The sequence below is a fragment of the Salmo salar genome, chromosome ssa16 (assembly GCF_905237065.1).
Source record: "Salmo salar chromosome ssa16, Ssal_v3.1, whole genome shotgun sequence".
Lineage (NCBI taxonomy): Eukaryota > Metazoa > Chordata > Actinopteri > Salmoniformes > Salmonidae > Salmo > Salmo salar.
Window position 1 is genome coordinate 77,325,853 of NC_059457.1, and position 22,533 is coordinate 77,348,385.

The 22,533-nt window shown below is 44.5% G+C and overlaps 1 protein-coding gene across 2 annotated transcripts in view; it reads right to left on the reverse strand.

Moving 5' to 3' along the window:
- Window positions 1-22,533, reverse strand: part of LOC106574938 (interleukin-1 receptor accessory protein-like 1-B) — a 332,683-nt gene that overhangs the window by 193,043 nt on the left and 117,107 nt on the right. For both annotated transcript variants that reach the window (XM_045697956.1, XM_045697955.1), the window contains exons 3-4: window positions 17,197-17,476; window positions 985-1,171 (exon numbers count right to left, since the gene is read on the reverse strand). In XM_045697956.1, coding sequence (XP_045553912.1) covers window positions 985-1,171; window positions 17,197-17,476 — 467 coding nt within the window. The remainder of the gene's footprint in view (window positions 1-984; window positions 1,172-17,196; window positions 17,477-22,533) is intronic.

The window sequence follows — 22,533 nt, forward strand, 5'->3', positions numbered from 1 at the left end:
CTTTGGAAAAGGGAACTTGTGCCACACAAACTCATTCACCCACAGCAGGAAAACTGGAATACCGTGGGTTGGTTCCACCTGCGCTCGCGGGTCTCCCAGAACTCAATCAGCTCCGCTTCCAGAGACAGAGCAAATAACTACAATATTTTAGGGCCACAGTCATTATCCATGTTTTAATTTGATTCACTGGGAAACTGAAGAAGCACTGTGGCCATCTAATCCAACATTCATCTAGTTTTGATGAATTGGCCCCTGGCCTCCGTTGGCTACTCCGTCAGTCTGCTGTTACACTGTGGGCAGGCGGCCGGGGCCGGTGAGGGCCACTGGTCGACTCAGATAGCCAGACTTCTGACTCTGAGGACCCCCCAGTCGTTTGGGGGGGGGGGGAGGAGTTAATTTCTTTGTCTTCTAGACTATTTACATCATGAACGTGGGCTGTGGCCCCTTTTCCCCAGACGGTTTGAGTCTCATGAAAAACAAATGACATGTAAGTGGGTGCTCTGTTGCTGTAGCTCAGTTGGTAGAGCATGGCGCTTGCAACGCCAGGGTTGTGGGTTCAATTCCCACGGGGGGCCAGTATTTAAAATGTAATGTATGCACTCTACTGTAAGTCGCTCTGGATAAGAGCGTCTGCTAAATTACTAAAATGTAAATAAATCTACCTACTGTCATCAAGCTAGCACATAGGCTACAATACATACAAGTATACTTAGACTAAAATAATAATATATAAAAAATTAAAAAGTCATCTCTCATTTTTTTTATATATTTACATGATCATACAGTTCTGATTATACGCTGATAAATATATGTCACATTTGATAAATGACACATAGCAGCGGTTTCCCAGACACATACTAGGCCTAATCCTGGGCTAAAAAGCAGGCTCAGTGGAGAACCTGCCTTAATTTGTATCCTTGACACTGCCCCTATGGCATTCAATCTGAAATAAGTTACAGACATAATGTTATAGTGGACTCTTACCTTGTACCATACTATCTCTGGCTCCTTCCCCGGCTGGACATAATCCTCAATGTCCGGACAGGTGATATCTTTACTTTTGCTTAACTCTGCCTTCTCGAAGTACCTCATTTTGGAGTTGTAGCAGAGGTCTGTGTCGTTCTCCGCCACTGTCAGTGACATGGACACTTTCATACAATATGTGGAATTCCTGCAAAACACAAGTGAACAAATCAATAAGTTTAATCATTTTTGTATAACATCGTTCTCTCACGCCACTATCACTATATGTTGACAGGTATTGATACAGTATGCATTTGATGAAACTGTAATAAACTGTAATAAAGCCCTTTTGTGGGGAAAAACTAATACTGCTTGGCTGGGCCTGGCTCCCCAGTGGCTCACCAGTCGGTATGGGTATGGCTGTGTCCCTGCCCAGTTATGTGAATTCAATAGATTAGGGCCAAATGAATGTATTTCAATTGACTGATTTCCTTATATATACTGCAACTCAGTAAAAATCGTTTATATTTTTGTCCAGTATACATTTGGAAAGTAAATGCAGATACTTTAATAACGGATCAAAACATTCTTAACTCATTAAGCTTTTAGAGTCAGCCCTACTTGTTTGATCTAAACCATTGACACTCAGATACAGTGAGCCATCTGGTTCGGGGGGAGAATATGGGAAAGTTTGACATTCTACTCTCTCGTCAACGTGAAAAATCATCTCTTCACCTCCACTCAGCCGTGGCTGGTTGTCCGGACCGTTCATACAGAGCTGCATTATGTTTTCTCACCCATCCAGGAGGAATGGAAATGATGAGGGAGAGATGAACCTGGTTATCACAAATTATCGATGGCAACGACAAAAGAAAAGTGGGGAAAGCCGAGGTGGAAGGGAGACGAGGGTTAATGCAGAACGGCAGTTCTGAAAGTCAACAGCAGTGAAGATTGAGTGAGCCTTTTGTTTCGATGCGTTATGCAGATACAGCGCAAGCTAGCAGAAAATTACTTGCCAGAATTGATATTTTGGTCAGACCTGATAGAGAAAAGCCTATCAGCCCAGAGGACTACAACTGTGACTGTACTGCATAGGATACAGTTGAGAAAGCTGTGAGGGAATAATGTAAATGCCAAGTCTGGCAACCCAGTCATGTACAACACTATGGCCCCATACTGTGTGGTACAATTGCACTGTGCTCAGTCTAATAATCGCTCTGTGTTGAATCTGTACAACTGTTCAATAACAATTGGCCCACACCAGCAGGAACTCCAGTAGCATGCTCACGTAAATGAGCAGGGAGTTTGCGTCGATTGCAGTATACCCTTCCACAGCCATAGTAATACATCAGTCATCACACCTGGTTGAGGTTTTTTATAGCTAGGTAAACAGGTTCATGTTTGGCCTTTGACTCCAGATGAGTGATTCTTAGGCAAGGATTCATGGATTTTTGGACTCAATGGACAGAGGTATTGAGTGTGCAGGGAATTCCATACAATGTCGGAGGGAAAAGCCAGCCTAATGTGATCAATGAGCTCAATCAGTGTGACCTTTGATCCGTCTATGCATCTACAGCTAATAAGATTGTCTCCACTCACGACTAGCATCAGTAGCTGTGTAGCCTAGTTCTTCAAGAGGGTAAGCACTGTATCAATTGGCCCATAATATCAAATCCTTCTGGTCTACAGATTTCAACAAATGACAACATTTAGGAAAACCTCATTGGGTAATTTCAGGGGCGCAAGCTGGTAACACAGATTTGAGGCTGAACCAACAACCAATTATAACAAGTGGAATCCTTCTATAATTGCCACGGCATTAGCGCAGCCTTGCAGATTAGCAAACAGTAAGCAAAGGCCATAGTCAGACACACCCTCTACTGGGCACCGCGGTCTGTCCGATTAAGTCTGCCCATTTTATGAAGCGGAGGATGCAAATGCGACATGATGTGGAGATTATCCCAGACAACTCGCACCAGATGGACACCTGTGCAAATGAGATCCCCCGGGTCCGCTCCCCCTGTTAAATATTCTGGGCAGTGCTGATAAACTCGCCCGGTGGGAGAGAGAGAGAGAATAGTGTCAGCCTGGCTGTTGAGTGATCGATGGCCCGGGCCAACACTTTGTCCTACGATGTCTTTCCAACGGTTCACATCCGTCACACTGCCTTTTAAGCAAGAGAGCCAGGGGGATGGAGAACAGTACTGCTTTGTTTTCAGTAGCACTATCTAGACTGTATATTCATGAACAATATGGCCAGGACAAACACACCGCTTTCAGTCCACTGTACATCAATTACTGTATACTCATAACTAAATGTCTACTAGACAGGAAGTATAGGCTTCTGTATACTGCAGTGGTTCCCAACTCCGGTCCTCCAGTACCCCCGACAGCACACATTTTTGTTGCAGCCCCAGACAAAAACACCTGGTTCAACTGGCTTGATGATTAGTTGACAAGTAGAAACAGGTGTGCTTGTCGAGGGCCACAACAAAAACATGTACTGTTGGGGGTCCTTGAGGACCGGAGTTGGGAAACACTGGCATAGTGCATACTAAAGTACTCAGCTTAGTATACTTTTGGATATATTGGTTATACCAAGGTAATACCACAATATTAATGACAGCATGTCAAATGGAGCTGACGAGAGGCTGCTGTGCAATGTCAAGGCAATGGCAGACAGATACCATTCAGTTCATATTAGAGTGGAGAACACCTTGGCTGACAGTTTGCACACATAGAGCCGGAGGGCAAATGGAGGATTTGCAATATGCGACAGGGAAGGAGGTCATGGCTATAAGGGATAGAGTTTTTGTGATATTGACAGCAAAAGTCGTTTCTTTGGCATTTTAGCTAACCCTTTTCATAAACTTAATCTAATTCTTCTAACCTGCTATGTTAATTCCCTTAACCTGCTGCTTAAATTCTCCTAACCTACTACAAAAAGTCAAATCTGACAAAAGCTGTATACCATCTAGTCAAATCCAGGGTAGGAGTAATGGATGGTAGGTAAACGATGAAATGACTACCTCACCTTATTAAAATTATGACCAACACAATGTTGACTGTATGAATGATTGTTGTATCAGTTTAGTACAGCCACTTTTTACAAACAATTAAAAAATACCAATTTGGGGTGTAATGTAAAACAGCACCATTGAGGATAAACTATTCCCTGCTCTTGCTTGCTCTCATGTCAAAATGAATTCATCATTTTTAGGACAAGGTCATTATTTCAGGAGCTTGATAAATTATTAATCACACATTATTGTAATTGAAATTAGATACCAAGGGCCCAACTTGGCAAAATCAACTTGGTAAAATCATTACATCCATTCTTAATTATTCTCTCCTAACCTCATTTATGACATCATCTCCCTTGTTTTGGTTGAAGAGAAAGATGGAACATAATTCCCTCTACTTTAACTCAGTCTCTGTTCCCTGTGATATTATAGCTCCAAGCTGTAGAATTAATGTGAAACCATTCTCCTCAGATCGCAAGGTACCTGTGGGATTAATTCATTACTGAATTCTTAATTAAAAGATCTGCAAGTTCTACTTTAATAGAGCAGGTAATTGAACACTTGTTGATTCTCATTAGAGGTATAGCTTAAAGTAATAATAATGTATAAACATTGTCACAAATGTTTACAATAAATCCCCGTCACTCAATAAAAAGATAACTTGGACAATTGTCAAACTCCTTTCAACCCTTAACACATCTGCTTGTATTCGACTGGACTATACATCAAAATCTCACACACTGGTGAAACCAGTGCCATGGACAGCGGGCCATGACCTTTAGCTGGACCTTGCTGGTACATCAAGCTCCACCATGAGGCATGCTAGCCCAACTCAGTCCAGCGCTCGGCAAACAACCAGCCAGCTAGCAGATGCCAAATCAGCGCTGATGACAACCTCCACCCAGTGGCCAGACAGACCAGGGCTACAGATTACCCATAATCAGTCTTTTATGGCCAGTGCATTTTTTATGACCCAAGCGAAGGTCAGGTTGGCGTGGCGTGCTGCGGTGGGAGGCGGTGAGGAGTGGTGGGAGGACTGAGGCTCTACCTGTGGCCTGCTCCATACCTCATCTGTCAGCACACGAGGCCAGGTGATTAACTGCCCACTCCCCAAACCTCACTGTGGGCCAACAGGCCTCCACTTAGCCTCTGTCTCTGGGGAGAAGGACCAAAATGTTGAGCTACTCAGCCGCTTGCGGATTTCACGTCTCCATAAATGACTATGGAGAGAGACACATGTTGATCTTCAATACCAGGGATCATCAACTAGATTCAGCCGTGGGACGACCTTTTCTTGAGTGGATGGTCAGGGGGCCAGAACATAATTACAAATAATTTGTAGACTGCAAATGGACTGCAAGAAGCACAAACAGATAATATTTGACTAAAACATTATCATTCCAAACCTTGCTTACATGTGTATATGAACACATATATCTCTCTCTCTCTGTTATGCGTTGGAATGCTTTGGAATACATTTCCAAAATTAAAATCACTTGGAGCTGATTTGCTGGTGTTTTTGCAGTCATTAAATGTCTCTCCCCCAAACACACACACACACACACACACACACACACACACACACACACACACACACACACACACACACACACACACACACACACACACACACACACACACACACACACACACACACACACACACTTCTCTCCATGCAGGATCTGTTATCCATGTAGGGGAGAGAGGATAAGATGGAACTTTGCTGCATCACAAGCATTATGTGACTGGTTATACAGCACCTCAATGATCTACTTTAGTCACCACACCTTCATTATGTGACTGGTTATACAGTACCTCAATGATCTACTGTCACGTCCTGACCATAGAAAGATGTTATTTTCTATGGTAGAGTAGGTCAGGGCGTGACAGGTTTTTTCTTCTTCTATGTTTTCTATTTCTATGTTCAGGTTCTAGTTTTGTATTTCTATGTTGGGGTTTTGTTTGGGATGATCTCCAATTAGAGGCAGCTGGTTCTCGTTGTCTCTAATTGGAGATCATACTTAAGTAGGTTTTTTTTCCACCTGGGTTTGTGGGAGATTATCTTTGAGTCAGTGTATGGTTCACCTCTGCGTCACGGTTTGTTGTTTTTGTCATTCAGTTTATTTATATGTATTGCATAGTTTCACAGTGTAAATAAAATGTGGAACGACACACATGCTGCACTTTGGTCCGCTTCTCATTACGACAACCGTGACATCTACTTTAGTCACCACGCCTTCATTATGTGACTGGTTATACAGCACCTCAATGATCTACTTTAGTCACCACACCTTCATTATGTGACTGGTTATACAGCACCTCAATGATCTACTTTAGTCACCACGCCTTCATTATGTGACTGGTTATACAGCACCTCAATGATCTACTTTAGTCACCACGCCTTCATTATGTGACTGGTTATACAGCACCTCAATGATCTACTTTAGTCACCACACCTTCATTATGTGACTGGTTATACAGCACCTCAATGATCTACTTTAGTCACCACACCTTCATTATGTGACTGGTTATACAGCACCTCAATGATCTACTTTAGTCACCACACCTTCATTATGTGACTGGTTATACAGCACCTCAATGATCTACTTTAGTCACCACACCTTCATTATGTGACTGGTTATACAGCACCTCAATGATCTACTTTAGTCACCACACCTTCATTATGTGACTGGTTATACAGCACCTCAATGATCTACTTTAGTCACCACACCTTCATTATGTGACTGGTTATACAGCACCTCAATGATCTACTTTAGTCACCACGCCTTCGTTTTCTTTATCTGCACATCTTATGCAAAGTTCTCGTTTTTCATTCCAGGTGTGATGGAGAACTCCAATGTCATCCATCTGACTGAGAGCTTTTGGCAGTGCCTTGGCTGTCCTAACTCTAGCTGTGCTGTTACCTTTAACATGCAGTAGTCTGTCTTGCTCTATTACCCAGTCTCTAATCCATCAGTGAACGGTGCCTTGAGGGAAATTATTTCACCCAACCCTGTATTTCCAACTAGATTCCATAACTTTATGAAACAATTTTTCTCTTTCATTTTACCGTGACCTTATTCATTTGTCCTCCCAAAGCCTACGGGCAAAATGTATGGCCACTCAGAAATACCATGCATACTAAAACCTATACACTAAGTAGGCCTATATCCGTTTGGTACATACATATTCCAATGAGAGAGTAAAATGGTCAAAGTGCCTCTTTAAAGTTCCAAGTTCCAAACCACTTTGATTCTTTCTCTTTTTTCCAAACGTCTGAATAACCTGTTCATGTTATGCTTCTCCTTCCTTGACTGACAGCTGTAGTATTGGGGTTGTCTCGCTCAGAGTTCTAGCGTTTGTGAATAGGGGGCTGCGATGCAGGGATGGGAAGAGGGTGGGGATGGGGGAGGGAGGCAGTGTCAATTGGATTCTGTTGAGGAAGAAAGTGCATTCTGACATTTTGTCTGGCAGATAAAAACCCCATCTGATATGACGAGAGAAGGTCAGTGTCTCTCCTATCAGATACTGCTGGTCCAAGTCTAGTTTGATGCCTTTCTCTCAGCCTGCCTACTTGGCTTGGGAGGCATAGTGCAGATAATAATAATAATAGATTTATTTTATATAGTGATTTCATTTCAAACAAACAAACAGAATCTAAAAGTCGCAACAACAACAAAAAAACGATAGCAGATAGCAGATTCCCTTCAAACTTAACTCTGGACCAAGAAGCCAGTTCCACTGCATTTTTTAATTGTTCCTCTCCGATCAGGGACTGATTTAGACATGGGACAACAGGTGAGGGAAATGAATTATTAGGTAGAACAGAAAACCAGCAGGCTCCGGACCTCGTAGGGTAAGAGTTGAATACCTCTGCTGTAGCCTACTGATGATTCCAGAGTAATTTTGTAATATTACAATATACTAATAATATCTACCATACACTCATGTCAAATGTTCACGGCAGTGGAGGCTGGTGGGAGGAATGGAATAAATGGAACGGAATGAAACATGTGGTTTTCATATGTTTCATGTGTCATGTGTTTGGGCTCCCGAGTGTTAGAGGCGTCACTACAGACACCCTGGTTTGAATCCAGGCTGTATCACAACCGGTCGGAATTGGGAGTCCCATAGGGCGGCGCACAATTGGCCCAGTAAGGTACAGGGGCAAATTTCCATTTGAGAAATTAGTAACATGTGACCTTTCAAAAGAATTGTCCTGGGTAGCCGTGCGAGCACACACGATTGTGACAGGTGAGGATGTGGCATCACCCAGTAGCCGACCGGTAACGCCACCCATCTCCTCAGCCAATCCCAGCCTCAGATTTCCTCTCGCATGCAGCCTCTGGGATTCAGGCTTCAAGCTTAATCAAATGGAACTGAGGCAAGAGCACAGGACAAATCTCCAATCAGTAAAAGCGTGAAGAGTGTCTAACAGATTGATGCAGACCGTAACACATGCATCCGCTGGATTAAATCCTATTCCAATCACATCGAGTATGCATCCCAAATGGTACCCTGTTACCTATATGGTGTACTACTTTTGACCAGGGCCCGTGCACTATATAGGGGATAGAGTGTTATTTGGGAAGCACCCTGAGAGAGGCCTTGGGAAACCTCACAGAAAGCACACAAGTGGCTGGTTGAAGTATTAGGACGTATATTTGTGTAATAGCTCACTGTCAATGCATCGTTACTGTCGAGTGGCAGATATTAAACAGAGGGCGAAACCTCAGTATTACACAGTAATCGTTCTGTAAAATGGTCACACAATATATGTGGTGCCACAGTTAAAAGGATCACTTTGTGGTACCCTGAATGTATTTCAGACACAGTGGAATTTCGGTTTTACTTCCTAGACAAAACCTTTACACCTGTGCCATTCCAAAAAACTATAGTTCACTGCTTCCTCAAGATAATATAAATGACTCCAGTTTGCCTAACAATGTACTTCATCATCCTTTTTAATGGACCATGTATTCTCTGATGAGTTTAAATAGTAGGAAGATTCCATAATTCATAGCGAATGAATTTATAAAACATTTCTCACATCACTCTCCACTCAAGGCCATACCACGAGGTGTCCCCTGTCTAGTACATTGAAATTGGGAATGTGTGTGCATGTGCGTGTGTGTGTGTGTGTGTGTGCATTTGTGTGTGTATGTATGTTTTCCTCATCAAAGGGCAGAGAGAGAAGGCTACCATTTGTTACTAGAAAGCATTACCACCAAGAGGTAATTCTGTCTCCACACACTCACTCACCTCCCAGCCTCACACAGACAACAGCCAGCTGCCTGCCAGGTAGACATAACACAAACACAGTCTAGAATACATCATACACTCCACCTCACCTCCCCATCCAGCCCCCCCCTCCTTAGTCTCTGGCTCTGATTGGCTGTGACGGCGGGGTTGGATCAATGGGACAGTGCTTGACTGGTGGCTGAGTGACGGAGTGTCTCTGGACGTCCCATTTGACTGAGAGATCACCAGCTGGGCCCTGCAGTGGAATACTAATCCAGTCTCTCCTTCCTCTGGTGACAGCCAAGGCATGGTAGGACAGGACATGCCTAGACACCATTAATAACACGAAGGCCCTGAATGCAGGTGAACAGCCAACTGCTTACTGCGGATTCCCCTGAACTATTCCTTCATGTGGCTCTGTGACATCTCTGTTTGCTCATATTAGCATACCGAATCAAATCAAACCAAATGTTATTCATCACATGCTCTGAACACAACAGGTGTAGACCTTACAGTGAAATGCTTACTTATGAGCCCCTAACCAACAGTGCAGTATAAAAAAATACGGATAAGAATAAGAGATAAAAGTAACAAGTAATTAAAGAGGAGCAGTAAAAAATAACAATATATACAGGGGGGTGCCGGTACAGAGTCAATGTGCGGGGCACCGGTTAGTTAAGCTAGTATGTACATGAAGGTAGAGTTAATTAAAGTGACTATGCATAGATGACAATAGAGAGTGGCAGTGGTGTGGAGAGGGGAGGGGAGGGGGAAGGGGGGGCAATGCAAATAGTCTGGGTAGCCATTTGACTAGATGTTCAGGAGTCTTATGGCTTGGGGGTAGAAGCTGTTTAGAAACCTCTTGGACCTAGACTTGGCACTCCAGTACTGCTTGCCGTGCGGTAGCAGAGAGAACAGTCTATGACTAGGTTGGCTGGAGTCTTTTACAATTTTTAGGGCCTTCCTCTGACACCACCTGGTATAGAATTCCTGGATGGCAGGAAGCTTGGCCCCAGTGATGTACTGGGCCGTTCGCACTACCCTCAGTAGTGCCTTGCGGTCGGAGGCCGAGGAGTTCTCATACCAGGCAGTGATGCAACCAGTCAGGATGCTCTCGATGGTGCAGCTGTAGAACCTTTGAGGATCTGAGGACCAATGCCAAATCTTTTCAGTCTCCTGAGGGGGAATAGGTTTTGTCGTGCCCGCTTCACGACTGTCATGGTGTGCTTGGACCATGTTAGTTTGCTGGTGATGTGGACACCAAGGAACTTGAGGCTCTCAACCTGCTCCACTGCATTCCTGTCGATGAGAATGGGGGCGTGCTCGGTCCTCCTTTTCCTGTAGTCCACAATCATCTCCTTAGTCTTGATCACATTGAGGGAGAGGTTGTTGTCCTGGCACCACACGGCCAGGTCTCTGACCTCCCCCCATAGGCTGTCTCGTTGTTGTCGGTGATCAGGCCTACCACTGTTATGTCATCGGCAAATTTAATGATGGTGTTGGAGTCGTGCCTGGCCGTGCAGTCATGAGTGAACAGGGAGTACAGAAGGGGGCACCAGGAGCACACACCCATGAGGGGCCCCCATGTTGAGGATCAGAATGGCGGATGTGTTGTTACCTACCCTTACTAACTGGGGGCGGCCCGTCAGGAAGTCCAGGATCCAGTTGCAGAGGGAGGTGTTTAGTCCCAGGGTCCTTAGCTTATTGATGAGCTTTGAGGGCACTATGGTGTTGAACGATGAGCTGTAGTCAATGAATAGCATTTTCACATAGGTGTTCCTTTTGTCCAGGTGGGAAAGGGCAGTGTGGAGTGCAATAGAGACTGCATCATCCGTGGATCTGTTGGGGCGGTATGCAAATTGGAGTGGGTCTAGGGTTTCTGGGATGATGGTGTTGATGTGAGCCATGACCAGCCTTTCAAAGCACTTCATGGCTACAGACGTGAGTGCTACAGGTCAGTAGTCAATTAGGCAGGTTACCTTAGTGTTCTTGGGCACAGGCATTATGGTGGTCTGCTTGAAACATGTTGGTATTACAGACTCGGACAGGGAGAAGTTGAAAATGTCAGTGAAGACACTTGCTAATTGGTCAGCGCATGCTCGCAGTACATGTCGTGGTAATCCATCTGGCCCTGCGGCCACAGCACAGCACAGGCAGGCTGGCGAGCCCGGTTTCCTTTTACATTGGTGCCCTCTGACTTCTCTTAGTGCAGCCGAGAAGTGGGCTGGAGCTCAGAGCAACACACACACATAGAGCAACACACACACGTACACACACACACGCGTGCGCGCACACACACACACACACACACACACAGAGACTCAAGGCATACCTAGAATACACAGTTTAACATCATATAGAGCAGCATCACAGTGGAAGAGAGGGAAGATTTACTATTAGAGAGATCGGGAGGAGAGAGATGGAGAGAGATTGAGAGGGGGAGAGAGATTGAGATAGAGACTGCGGGGGAGAGAGGTGAGGGTTGAAGGGTTGTGGGGTCACCGAGGGGAATAGAGATGAGGGTTGATAGGTTGTGGGGTCACTGAGGGGTGAGAGATAAAGGTTGAACGGTTGTGGGGACACTGAGGGGGAGAGAGATTAGGGTTGAAAGGTTGTGGGGTCACTGAGGGGTGAGAGATAAAGGTTGAACGGTTGTGGGGACACTGAGGGGGAGAGAGATAAGGGTTGAAAGGTTGTGGGGACACTGAGGGGGAGAGATAAGGGTTGAAAGGTTGTGGGGACACTAAGGGGGAGAGAGATTAGGGTTGAAAGGTTGTGGGGTCACTGAGGGGTGAGAGATAAAGGTTGAAAGGTTGTGGGGACACTGAGGGGGAGAGAGATAAAGGTTGAAAGGTTGTGGGGACACTGAGGGGGAGAGATAAAGGTTGAAAGGTTGTGGGGACACTAAGGGGGAGAGAGATAAGGTTTGAAAGGTTGTGGGGACACTGAGGGGAGAGAGGGAGATGAGGGTTGAAAGGTTGTGGGGACACTGAGGGGGAGGGAAATAAGGGTTGAAAGGTTGTGGGGACACTGAGGGGTGAGAGATAAGGGTTGAAAGGTTGTGGGGACACTGAGGGGTGAGAGATAAGGGTTGAAAGGTTGTGGGGACACTGAGGGGTGAGAGATAAGGGTTGAAAGGTTGTGGGGACACTGAGGGGGAGGGAAATAAGGTTTGAAAGGTTGTGGGGTCATTGGGTCGCTACATGTGTGTTCTGAAGGACTAAAACTACATGCATATATCTGCCTCATTATTAGTGTTCTATCATACACTCTCCACTGACATCTGGTGAAAAGGCTAGATGTATACTGTACATACATGACTGACAGGCTTCATCCGCTTGACATAATAATACATGCAGCATTTCTAATAATCAAAGTAACAGTGTTTGTCCTGAAATGAAAAGATGAAAATAAAAATGTAGGTGAAGAAAACCACCCAGAGTGGAAGAGAGGCTGTAGCGACACAGATTAAAGTGCGATAGTGACTTTTCGAAGTAAATCACACATTCTGCTGGCGTGGTTTATAAGATACAGCAATGACTCCTTCCATCCATGCTCTGCTCAAAGACCCTGATCCTAATCTCTTTCTCTCTACAACCACAACGTTCCTCTTTTGTCTCCCTCACTGTGCCCACTGCCTAATCTAAATTCAATATGTTAACATGTGCGAGCGCCTTGGTACATAGGAAAATGCAAAGCTGAGTCCAAAGGACCGCATCCTGGGATTCTGCTGCAGTGTTGTGATGATTGGGCCCAAAAAGAGGGGAGGAATTATAAGTCATATCTCTATAATGACAGCCACGCTATTGTTGGGATCTGTTCATTCCATTTCCATATTTTACTATGTGTGTCAACACAGCAACAATATCTACCACAATATTGTACAGCAGGGGGTAACTTAATGAGAAAAGATGAGGGGTTTGGGGTCAGTGATATGTTGAATAGATAAACACTGAAAGGAACATCTCTCAGAATCAAAGGATGATTTTAAGTCTAAGTCAAATCGCAGGTTGATTCTATATACAGCAGTTCTATACATTTAAAAACATTTCCATTGAAGTATTGAACCTGAAACAGAGGAAGTTGAGTAGAGCATTGGGTTTCTCTCTCTTTAAGGTACAGTAGGTTTTCCCAGCTCTAACTGGCAGGCACTTTGCTCTCCACTAAAAACGACCTACAATGAAGCGAACTAATGAGCCATTCAAGGAAAGATGCCCTTAACCTTAGAGGTTAATAAGTTATTACTATATAATTATTAATAAACAATACTGTAACACGTTTTCTCTTTTCACTACCACAGGCTGCACAGCCAGACAGCAGCAATGCAACCTGACAAGGAAGTGAACGTTTATTGACTTGGAAAGCAATCCAGTGAAATGTTCTCTTTAGGGATAGCTACAGAGAAAAAGAAAAGGCTTGTTCACAATTGCAAACCTTCCTTTTCGGTTTTCTGTTCATTGTATGACTACAATGGCAAACTTCCCGACAGATACAAAAATGGCAGGGATATTCCAATGTTAATGTCTAGTGTTAATAATATGTTTCAGAAGTCAATCTGTTGATCAGAAAAGCATGGAGCGTTGCAGTATGTTGGCATGTAGCGTACTTGGTAACAGATTTGGACTAAATGAATCCTCCAGATTAATTAAGGGAGATAACATGTCCAACATATGGAAGGGAACAAAATCTGCCTCATCACAGGGAGGACAATGTGAAGATACGTCTCACAGAAACACACATGCTGTCACGTCCTGACCAGTAAAAGGGGTTATTTGTTATTCTAGTTTGGTCAGGACGTGGCAGGGGGTATTTGTTTTATGTGGTTCGGGGTGGTTGTGTGTTTAGTAGGGTGTTTGATTTATTATTCCGGGTTTTGGGCAGTGTTCTATGGTTATGTATTTCTATGTTTAGTCTAGTATTTTGTATTTCTATGCTTAGATAATTGGGGGTTGGACTCTCAATTGGAGGCAGGTGTTTTCTAGTTGCCTCTGATTGAGGGTCCTATATATAGGTATGTGTTTGTTTTAGTGTTTTGAGGGGGGGGGGGATTGTGCTGAGTATAGCTTTGTTGCCTTACCGGCCTGTTATTAGTCGTTGCGTTTTTGTTGTGTACGTATTTATTTTGGTTTACCTTCTTTGTCCGTTTAAAAAAAAAAAATAATGAAGATGAGTGCACATTTCCCCGCTGCGTCTTGGTCCGCTTTACCCTACGACAACCGTGACACATGCCATGTTTGAGAGCCAAGGATTTCTACCTGGGTAACATAATGTCGCTGTCGGTTGAACCTTTTTTGATTACATCTTTTGTAACCAGTAACTCCCCTCAATGTCCTCTGGATCAAATGAAGGTCCTACATCTGTAGAGCTGTGATACACAATTTAGTGCTATTAAATGAAAGTGATATTTGATCGTTTTTTAAGTGCAGTGTGGGAATCGGTTATCTGTCTCCCAACATGGCTGGGTTTCAGTACCTATCCTAGCCCTTGACGTTTACATAGTAGTTGTGGTAAAACAGTGATGGAGTGGAGTAAGGACAGTCATAACTCTAGGACCAAGAAAATGTGTTTTAGTTAACGGGAAAATATTTCCAGAAATGTTTCTGTTTAGGAGAGAAGAGGTTTTAATCAGACAGCAACGATAAGGTATGTGCACTCTCCAGCCAATCAATAACATAAATTCTTCAATTGAACAATTCAATTAAAGCACATTGATGGAATTAAAACCAGTGGGACTGCATCCAGAAGCATCCTGTCAAAACCCTAGAGAAAACCCTCTTTCCTCTTCCGACGATTCCTACGGACCTGGAGATTGGTAAAGGTTGACGGCACGCAGTGGCAAAGAACATAACAATGGGATGATTTCCTATCATTATAGCAGTGTTGCCCCTAATTGGTGTAAACAGTTGTGACTAACTACAAAGCAACACACTCATCCAAATCAAATCTCCTGGCTCAACTCTTTCGGCCTGAATACACAATAACCCCACGGTGAGTGATCGTGTTCCTCCTCAGGCATCGGCTACACAGCCTACCGCAGCACTGAATAGAATAGAGAATCATGGAAGAGGGAGGATAGGAGCTGCTCGCTAACTGCCTGCCTGCCTGTGCTAACTCTGAGCCATGCTCGCTGGCTAACTGCCTGCCTGTGTTAACTCTCTGAGCCATGCTCCCTGGCTAACTGCCTGCCTGTGTTAACTCTGAGCCATGCTCCCTGGCTAACTGACTGCCTGTGTTAACTCTCTGAGCCATGCTCGCTGGCTAACTGCCTGCCTGTGTTAACTCTGAGTCATGCTCCCTGGCTAACTGCCTGCCTCTATTAACTCTCTGAGCCATGCTCGCTGGCTAACTGCCTGCCTCTGCTAACTCTGAGCCATGCTCCCTGGCTAACTGCCTGCCTCTATTAATTCTCTAAGCCATGCTCCCTGGCTAACTGCCTGCCTGTGTTAACTCTCTGAGCCATGCTCCCTGGCTAACTGCCTGCCTCTATTAACTCTCTAAGCCATGCTCCCTGGCTAACTGCCTGCCTGTGTTAACTCTCTGAGCCATGCTCCCTGGCTAACTGCCTGCCTCTATTAATTCTCTAAGCCATGCTCCCTGGCTAACTGCCTGCCTGTGTTAACTCTGAGCCATGCTCCCTGGCTAACTGCCTGCCTGTGTTAACTCTCTGAGCCATGCTCGCTGGCTAACTGCCTGCCTCTATTAACTCTCTGAGTCATGCTCCCTGGCTAACTGCCTGCCTGTGTTCCCTCTCTGAGCCATGCTCCCTGGCTGCGCTGCAAAGGGGCAGTTAGCTAGGGGAATGCAAGTGTTACCGCTGCTGAACGGCAGGGCAAATTCTCTCAGCTGAATTGAGGCTAAGAAGGAGAGAGGTCACACTGACTGTGGTAGTGGTGTATGTGTGTGTGTGGCAGGCAGGCAGAACCAGGGCAAACACAGCATTGGGAGTTTTTTATAGACCTCAAAGCCTTTATTAAAGGGACAGCTCAATCAAAACACAGAAACAACTTGATTTTCATGAGCTTCCACAATCTTTCCAAAGTTGTGGGGAAACCATTCATCAGGTTTTACAGTGTTTGGAGAAAGGAGGGGCTCTGAAAGAATATGTTGGATTGACAATGGTTCCTCTCCCAGTTGAGACAATGACAATGACAATGTTGTCCTCCGTCGGGTGTCTTTATTCGACAAGGGGAGGAGGTACATTATTTCTCCTTTTTTGCCTCTCTACACCTCTCTTGTTTCCTCCACCACCACCTCTCGACTGTGAATAACTGTCCATCTTCATATCTTTCCTCCCTCGCTCCAGACTCCATAGATGGTGTGTTAAAGAACAGGAGTTGAGAAGCCTAAGAGTTATGGGTCTGCCAATGACACTTAATACCTTATTGTCCCCCGGAGAAAAAAAAACTAAGCATGTTAAGTGAGGGAGGGCCTCTAACAGTGTGGACCCAGGTCCAACTCTCTTCTGGCAGGGGATTAGAGAATTCATTAGTAATCTGCAGGGGAGGACTTTAAAGCAGCTTGATTTATGTGCATAAGTTGCAGAAACTCCTCTCCCCCACTCTTTTACCACAACTGCTATGTAAACAAGCAGGAATAGGATAGGTACAGAAACTCAGCCATTTTGGAAGGAAGATAACCAATTTCCACAATGCACTTCAACAACTACCAGATAAGATAGCAGTTATATTTAATAGCACTAAATTGCTCTAGGTTGACTAGATATAACAGAACACCTGACCTCAATACACAGGAACATAACAGAACACCTGACCTCAATACACAGGAACATAACAGAACAACTGACCTCAATACACAGGAACATAACAGAACAACTGACCTCAATACACAGGAACATAACAGAACAACTGACCTCAATACACAGGAACATAACAGAACAACTGACCTCAATACACAGGAACATAACAGAACAACTGACCTCAATACACAGGAACATAACAGAACAACTGACCTCAATACACAGGAATAGTGTCCAACGTCTTGGAGCTCGGTGGGTCTAAACCAGATAGCGTCCTCCTCCTTGTTCATTCTGATGCCGTCGAAAGAGATAGGCTCCTCAAAGTCTCCGTGTCCTGTACTTTTATACCACATAAGGCTTAGTCCCACACTCTGGGAGTGGGTGTAGTTTGCTCTGATGTATCCATAGAATAAAGCACATTTAATCCGCACCGGTTCCCCCAAAAGCACTTTGTATTTCAAGTAGTCCACTGACCAATCCGTGCAGTCGTCCACTGAGGAGAAAGGAGAGAGGGAAAGGTAGATTAATAGGACTGTCATAAGAGGGTCGTAAAGGTGTTATAATGACATGATATAAGCACATTTGTTTCCTAACACAGGTAAACAAGCTGAAATATGCTGATCATTTAAATGGTATTTGGTGCTGGGAAGTGGGATCAGAGTCAAATAAATTACTGGCCTTAGTTAAGTCTCTATGTGCATTGCCAGTATTGATTTGACCATCATGAATCAGGAAGTAATAATTGCCCTCACTACAATTGTTTACAGTGGCATTTTCATCTCAAAGTGGCAACACTTCCAACCTATCACCCCTCTCTAAGCTATTTCCACCACACAGGAACAGTAGAAAAGATGCAGACAGAATGGAACACATATAAGAAGAGGATAGAGCAGTAGCTGTGGTTGCCGGGGCCTACAGCTGTCTGCTCACCCAGCCGTGCCAGAGCACTAGCACCAGCTGTGACCTAGTCAGAGCCGGGGCAGCGAGAGCCAATGGGAGGGCAGAGTCAGGAGTAAACACACGACCACTCGCACCCGGAACGGAGCACACGACGGTTGACAGACAGGGGTGTAAAGTCCAAAAACATGGATGGCATCACCACCAGACCGTGGAGGCACTGTCCTCTGAGAAACTCACTACTAAAAAGTAGCACCTCTGTATTTAAACGGTATGAAGCATTTTCTGCCATATTACCCTTATTGTATAATAATATTAGACTTCCCAATGCATAATTCATCCTCTCTCCAGACATGCACACATACTACATCCAGATGTATTAGTCTGTATTATAGACTCTTTAACATCAATCTAACATAATGATTACATACAGGTCCAGTTGTCAGAGCCATCCATTTCCATCCTAATGGACAACTCAGGACACTCATTCACATTAAACTGCAATAGAAAACAAGAGAATGTCTCAGCGTACACACTGAACTGTCTTCAGTGTCCTCTTTCAATACCACAAATGTCAATGCTCAGGGAATAAATGAAAAATCCCTTCCTGATTTTGGCCAGCTACAGGTAAAGGCTGGGGGTCACTGAAGGTTTATCACCATTATGATATCTCATATAGTAGTCACTGACCACCAGCCAATCATATCATATCATATCCCCATTAGGTACCTCATCAATTGGAAAATACCTGAATTGATTCGGTGGGTTTGCATATTTATTTTGGATCGGTGGGGTGTCTGTCTGTCACTCACACAGTTGCCTACCTCAAGGAGCACTGAGGGGATGGAACAAGAGTTCCATGGGCCCCCAGCCATACACACACCAAAACACACACACACACACACACACACACATGCATGCACGCACACAGTGAAAAGGCTGTAGAGATCAGAGTTTTCATGTAGGCTTCCGGGCTGTGGAGGCCTTGGCTATTGCTATTAAAATGGATATGATTCTCCCTGAGATCTCTACAGGCTTTTCGCCAGGTAATAGGATGATCCATTTTCTTTTTGAAGTGTAAAGTAACATTTCATCCAGAGGTAAAAACATAAAGCATGAAACTATCTGCTAGCATCTCAGCCAGTGGAGGCTCCTCAGAGGAGGAAGGGGAGGACCATCCTCCTCAGTGAAGTTTTTCATTTTTTAGAGTGAAACATTTAAAAAGTTATCCTTTTTAGATAAAACTATACTAAATATATTCACGTCACCAAAGCATTGATTAAAACACACTGTTTTGCAATGAAGATCTACAGTATCCTCAGCAACACTCTGTGATGTAGCACCATGGTGTTGCCGGAGGACAGCTAGCTTCTGTCCTCCTCTGGGTACATTGACTTCAACACAAAACCTAGGAGGCTCGTGGTTCTCACCCCCTTCCATAGACTTACACAGTAATTATGACAACTTCCGCAGGACGTCCTGCAACCTATCAGAACTCTCGCAGCATAAACTGACATGATGTCCACCCAATCAAATGATCAGAGAATGAATCTAGTACTGAAAGCATAAGCTAAAGAAAAAGACAATAGTTTAACAGTTTTTAATAAATGAATTCCTTCCAAAATTAAGAACAAGCAAGAGAGAGAGAGCGAGAGCTATATTTCATAGAAAATATTTGTTTCACTTTCAATTACTTAGCTGGCATCGAATGCAGCTAGATAGTTTAGCATACTCAAACACCTGGCTCAAACAGAGAGGGATGCTATGTTGGCGTGCTGACTATGGCTATCCAACACTGGAACTCTTACAAGTCAATGTAAGCTTTTACTTTTATTAATTTATTACTGACGGGGCCCACCGGTGTAACTGCTAAACTGCTTGTTGCTGACTGTACACTGTGCTGCATGATTGTATCGAGTTTACTAACATGTTAGTTCTAGTAGCTAAACTCAGCAAAAAAAGAAACGTCCTCTCACTGTCAACTGCATTTATTTTTTAGCAAACTTGACATGTGTAAATATTTGTATGAACATAACAAGATTCAACAACTGAGACATAAACTGAACAAGTTCCACAAACATGTGATTAACAGAAATTGATGTGTCCCTGAACAAAGGGCGGGAGGGGTCAAAATCAAAAGTAACAGTCAGTATCTGGTGTGGCCACCAGCTGCATTAAGTACTGCAGTGCATCTCCTCCTCATGTACTGCACCAGATTTGCCAGTTCTTGCTGTGAGATGTTACCCCACTCTTCCACCAAGGCACCTGCAAGTTCCCAGACTTTTCTGGGGGGAATGGCCCAGCCCTCACCCACCGACCCAACAGGTCCCAGACGTGCTCAACGGGAATGAGATCCGGGCTCTTCGCTGGCCATGGCAGAACACTGACATTTCTGTCTTGCATGAAATCACGCACAGAACGAGCAGTATGGCTGGTGGCATTGTCATGCTGGAGGGTCATGTCAGGATGAGCCTGCAGGAAGGGTACAACATGAGGGAGGAGGAGGTCTTCCCTGTAACGCACAGCGTTGAGATTGCCTGCAATGACAACAAGCTCAGTCCGATGATACTGTGACACACCGCCCCAGACCATGACGGACCCTCCACCTCCAAATCGATCCCGTTCCAGAGTACAGACCTCGGTGTAACGCTCATTCCTTCGACGATAAACGCGAATCCGACCATCACCCCTGGTGAGATAAATCCGCGACACGTCAGTGAAGAGCACTTTTTGCCAGTCCTGTCTGGTCCAGCGACAGTGGGTTTGTGCCCAAAGGCAACGTTGTTGCCGGTGATGTCTGGTGAGGACCTGCCTTACAACAGGCCTACAAGCCCTCAGTCCAGCCTCTCTCAGCCTATTGTGGACAGTCTGAGCACTGATGGAGGGATTGTGCATTCCTGGTGTAACTCAGGCAGTTGTTGTTGCCATCCTGCACCTGTCCCGCAGGTGTGATGTTCAGATGTACCGATCCTGTGCAGGTGTTGTTACACGTGGTCTGCCACTGCGAGGACGATCAGCTGTCCGTCCTGTCTCCCTGTAGTGCTGTCTTAGGTGTCTCACAGTACGGACATTGCAATTTATTGCCCTGGACACATCTGCAGTCCTCATGCCTCCTTGCAGCATGCCTAAGGCACATTCACGCAGATGAGCAGGGACCCTGGGCATCTTTCTTTTGGTGTTTTTCAGAGTCAGTAGAAAGGCTTCTTTAGTGTCCTAAGTTTTAATAACTGTGACCTTAATTGCCTACCGTCTGTAAGCTGTTAGTGTCTTAACAACCGTTCCACAGGTGCATGTTCATTAATTGTTTATGGTTCATTGAACAAGCATGGGAAACAGTGTTTAAACCCTTTACAATGAAGATCTGTGAAGGTATTTTGGATTTTTACAAATTTTCTTTGAAAGACAGGTTCCTGAAAAAGGGACGTTTCTTTTTTTGCTGAGTTTATGTTGACTATGACGTGACAATGACATAGGCTGTGTGTAGCGGTTAGAGGTTATGATATGAAGGTTTGGCTTGGAAAAGTTGTTTCGCCTGGTCACAGACAGCTGATGTGGTGTGCACTGAAGTCCACAAGCGAAGGGAAAAGGGGAGAGGACGAGAGTGCGTAGATAGTTGCGAGAATAAATTATTGACACAACAAACTGTTTGTATGTCTGCTATAAAAGTGAACTGTGTTCGCGTGTGATCAGGGGTGTACTCATTGCGTCGCTTCTGTTGTAAAATGTTTCGAAACGGAAGAAAACGGAATGAAACGGGGATAAACATACCTGCATTTGTCCAATAGAAACTCTTGTTTGCAACTGGACTAATGATTACACCCTATATCAGCTAGATGCAGACAAGAGTGTGCAACTCGGTATTGAATGTGTCACTGTCTGTCACCTTGATTACTAAAAATGATCTCAACCTGTGCACCTACTGTACGTTGTAAACATTCATTCATAGGCTAGGCTGTAGCAACCTCATGATGGGTACAGGGAACATTAGAGTATCACGTAGTAGCCCAGTGGTTAAGAGTGTTGGGCCAGTAACTGAAAGGTCGCTGGATCTAATCCCGAGCCGACAAGGTGAAAAATGTGTTGATGTGCCCCTGAGCAAGGCACTTAACCCAAATTGCTCCTGTAAGTCGCTCTGGATAAGAGCGTCTGCTAAATGACTAAACATTTAAATGTAGCCTAAACCAATCGATGTTACATTGAGCTGGGAGAATGGAATATGACTGACAGTCATCCAATATGCTGTAATAGAAATAAGGCCATGCTTATAAAAAAATGATAATCCTCCCTCATCTTAAACACCTCTGATCTCATCTCAGTTATCCCTCCATCTTGTGCAATCCATTCCTCCCTCGTCTTAAATACCACTGATCTCAGCTCAGTTATCCCTCCATCTTGTGCAATCCATTCCTCCAATCCATTCCTCCAACATCATTCACCCGCTCTCATTTCAACCGTCTATATCTTCCCTCCATTAAAACAGCTGGCTAGCACAGCTGCTGAGCACTCAACAGGCTTGGCTAATTGTGTCTTCATTAATGTTTTATTTACAAGAAACAACTCCGCAGCTAATTAACGGGGGGGGGAGGGGGGTTGTCCTATAATTCATCCATGCCAGAGAGATAGAGTGAGAGAGTGTTAGTGAAAGTGAGAGAG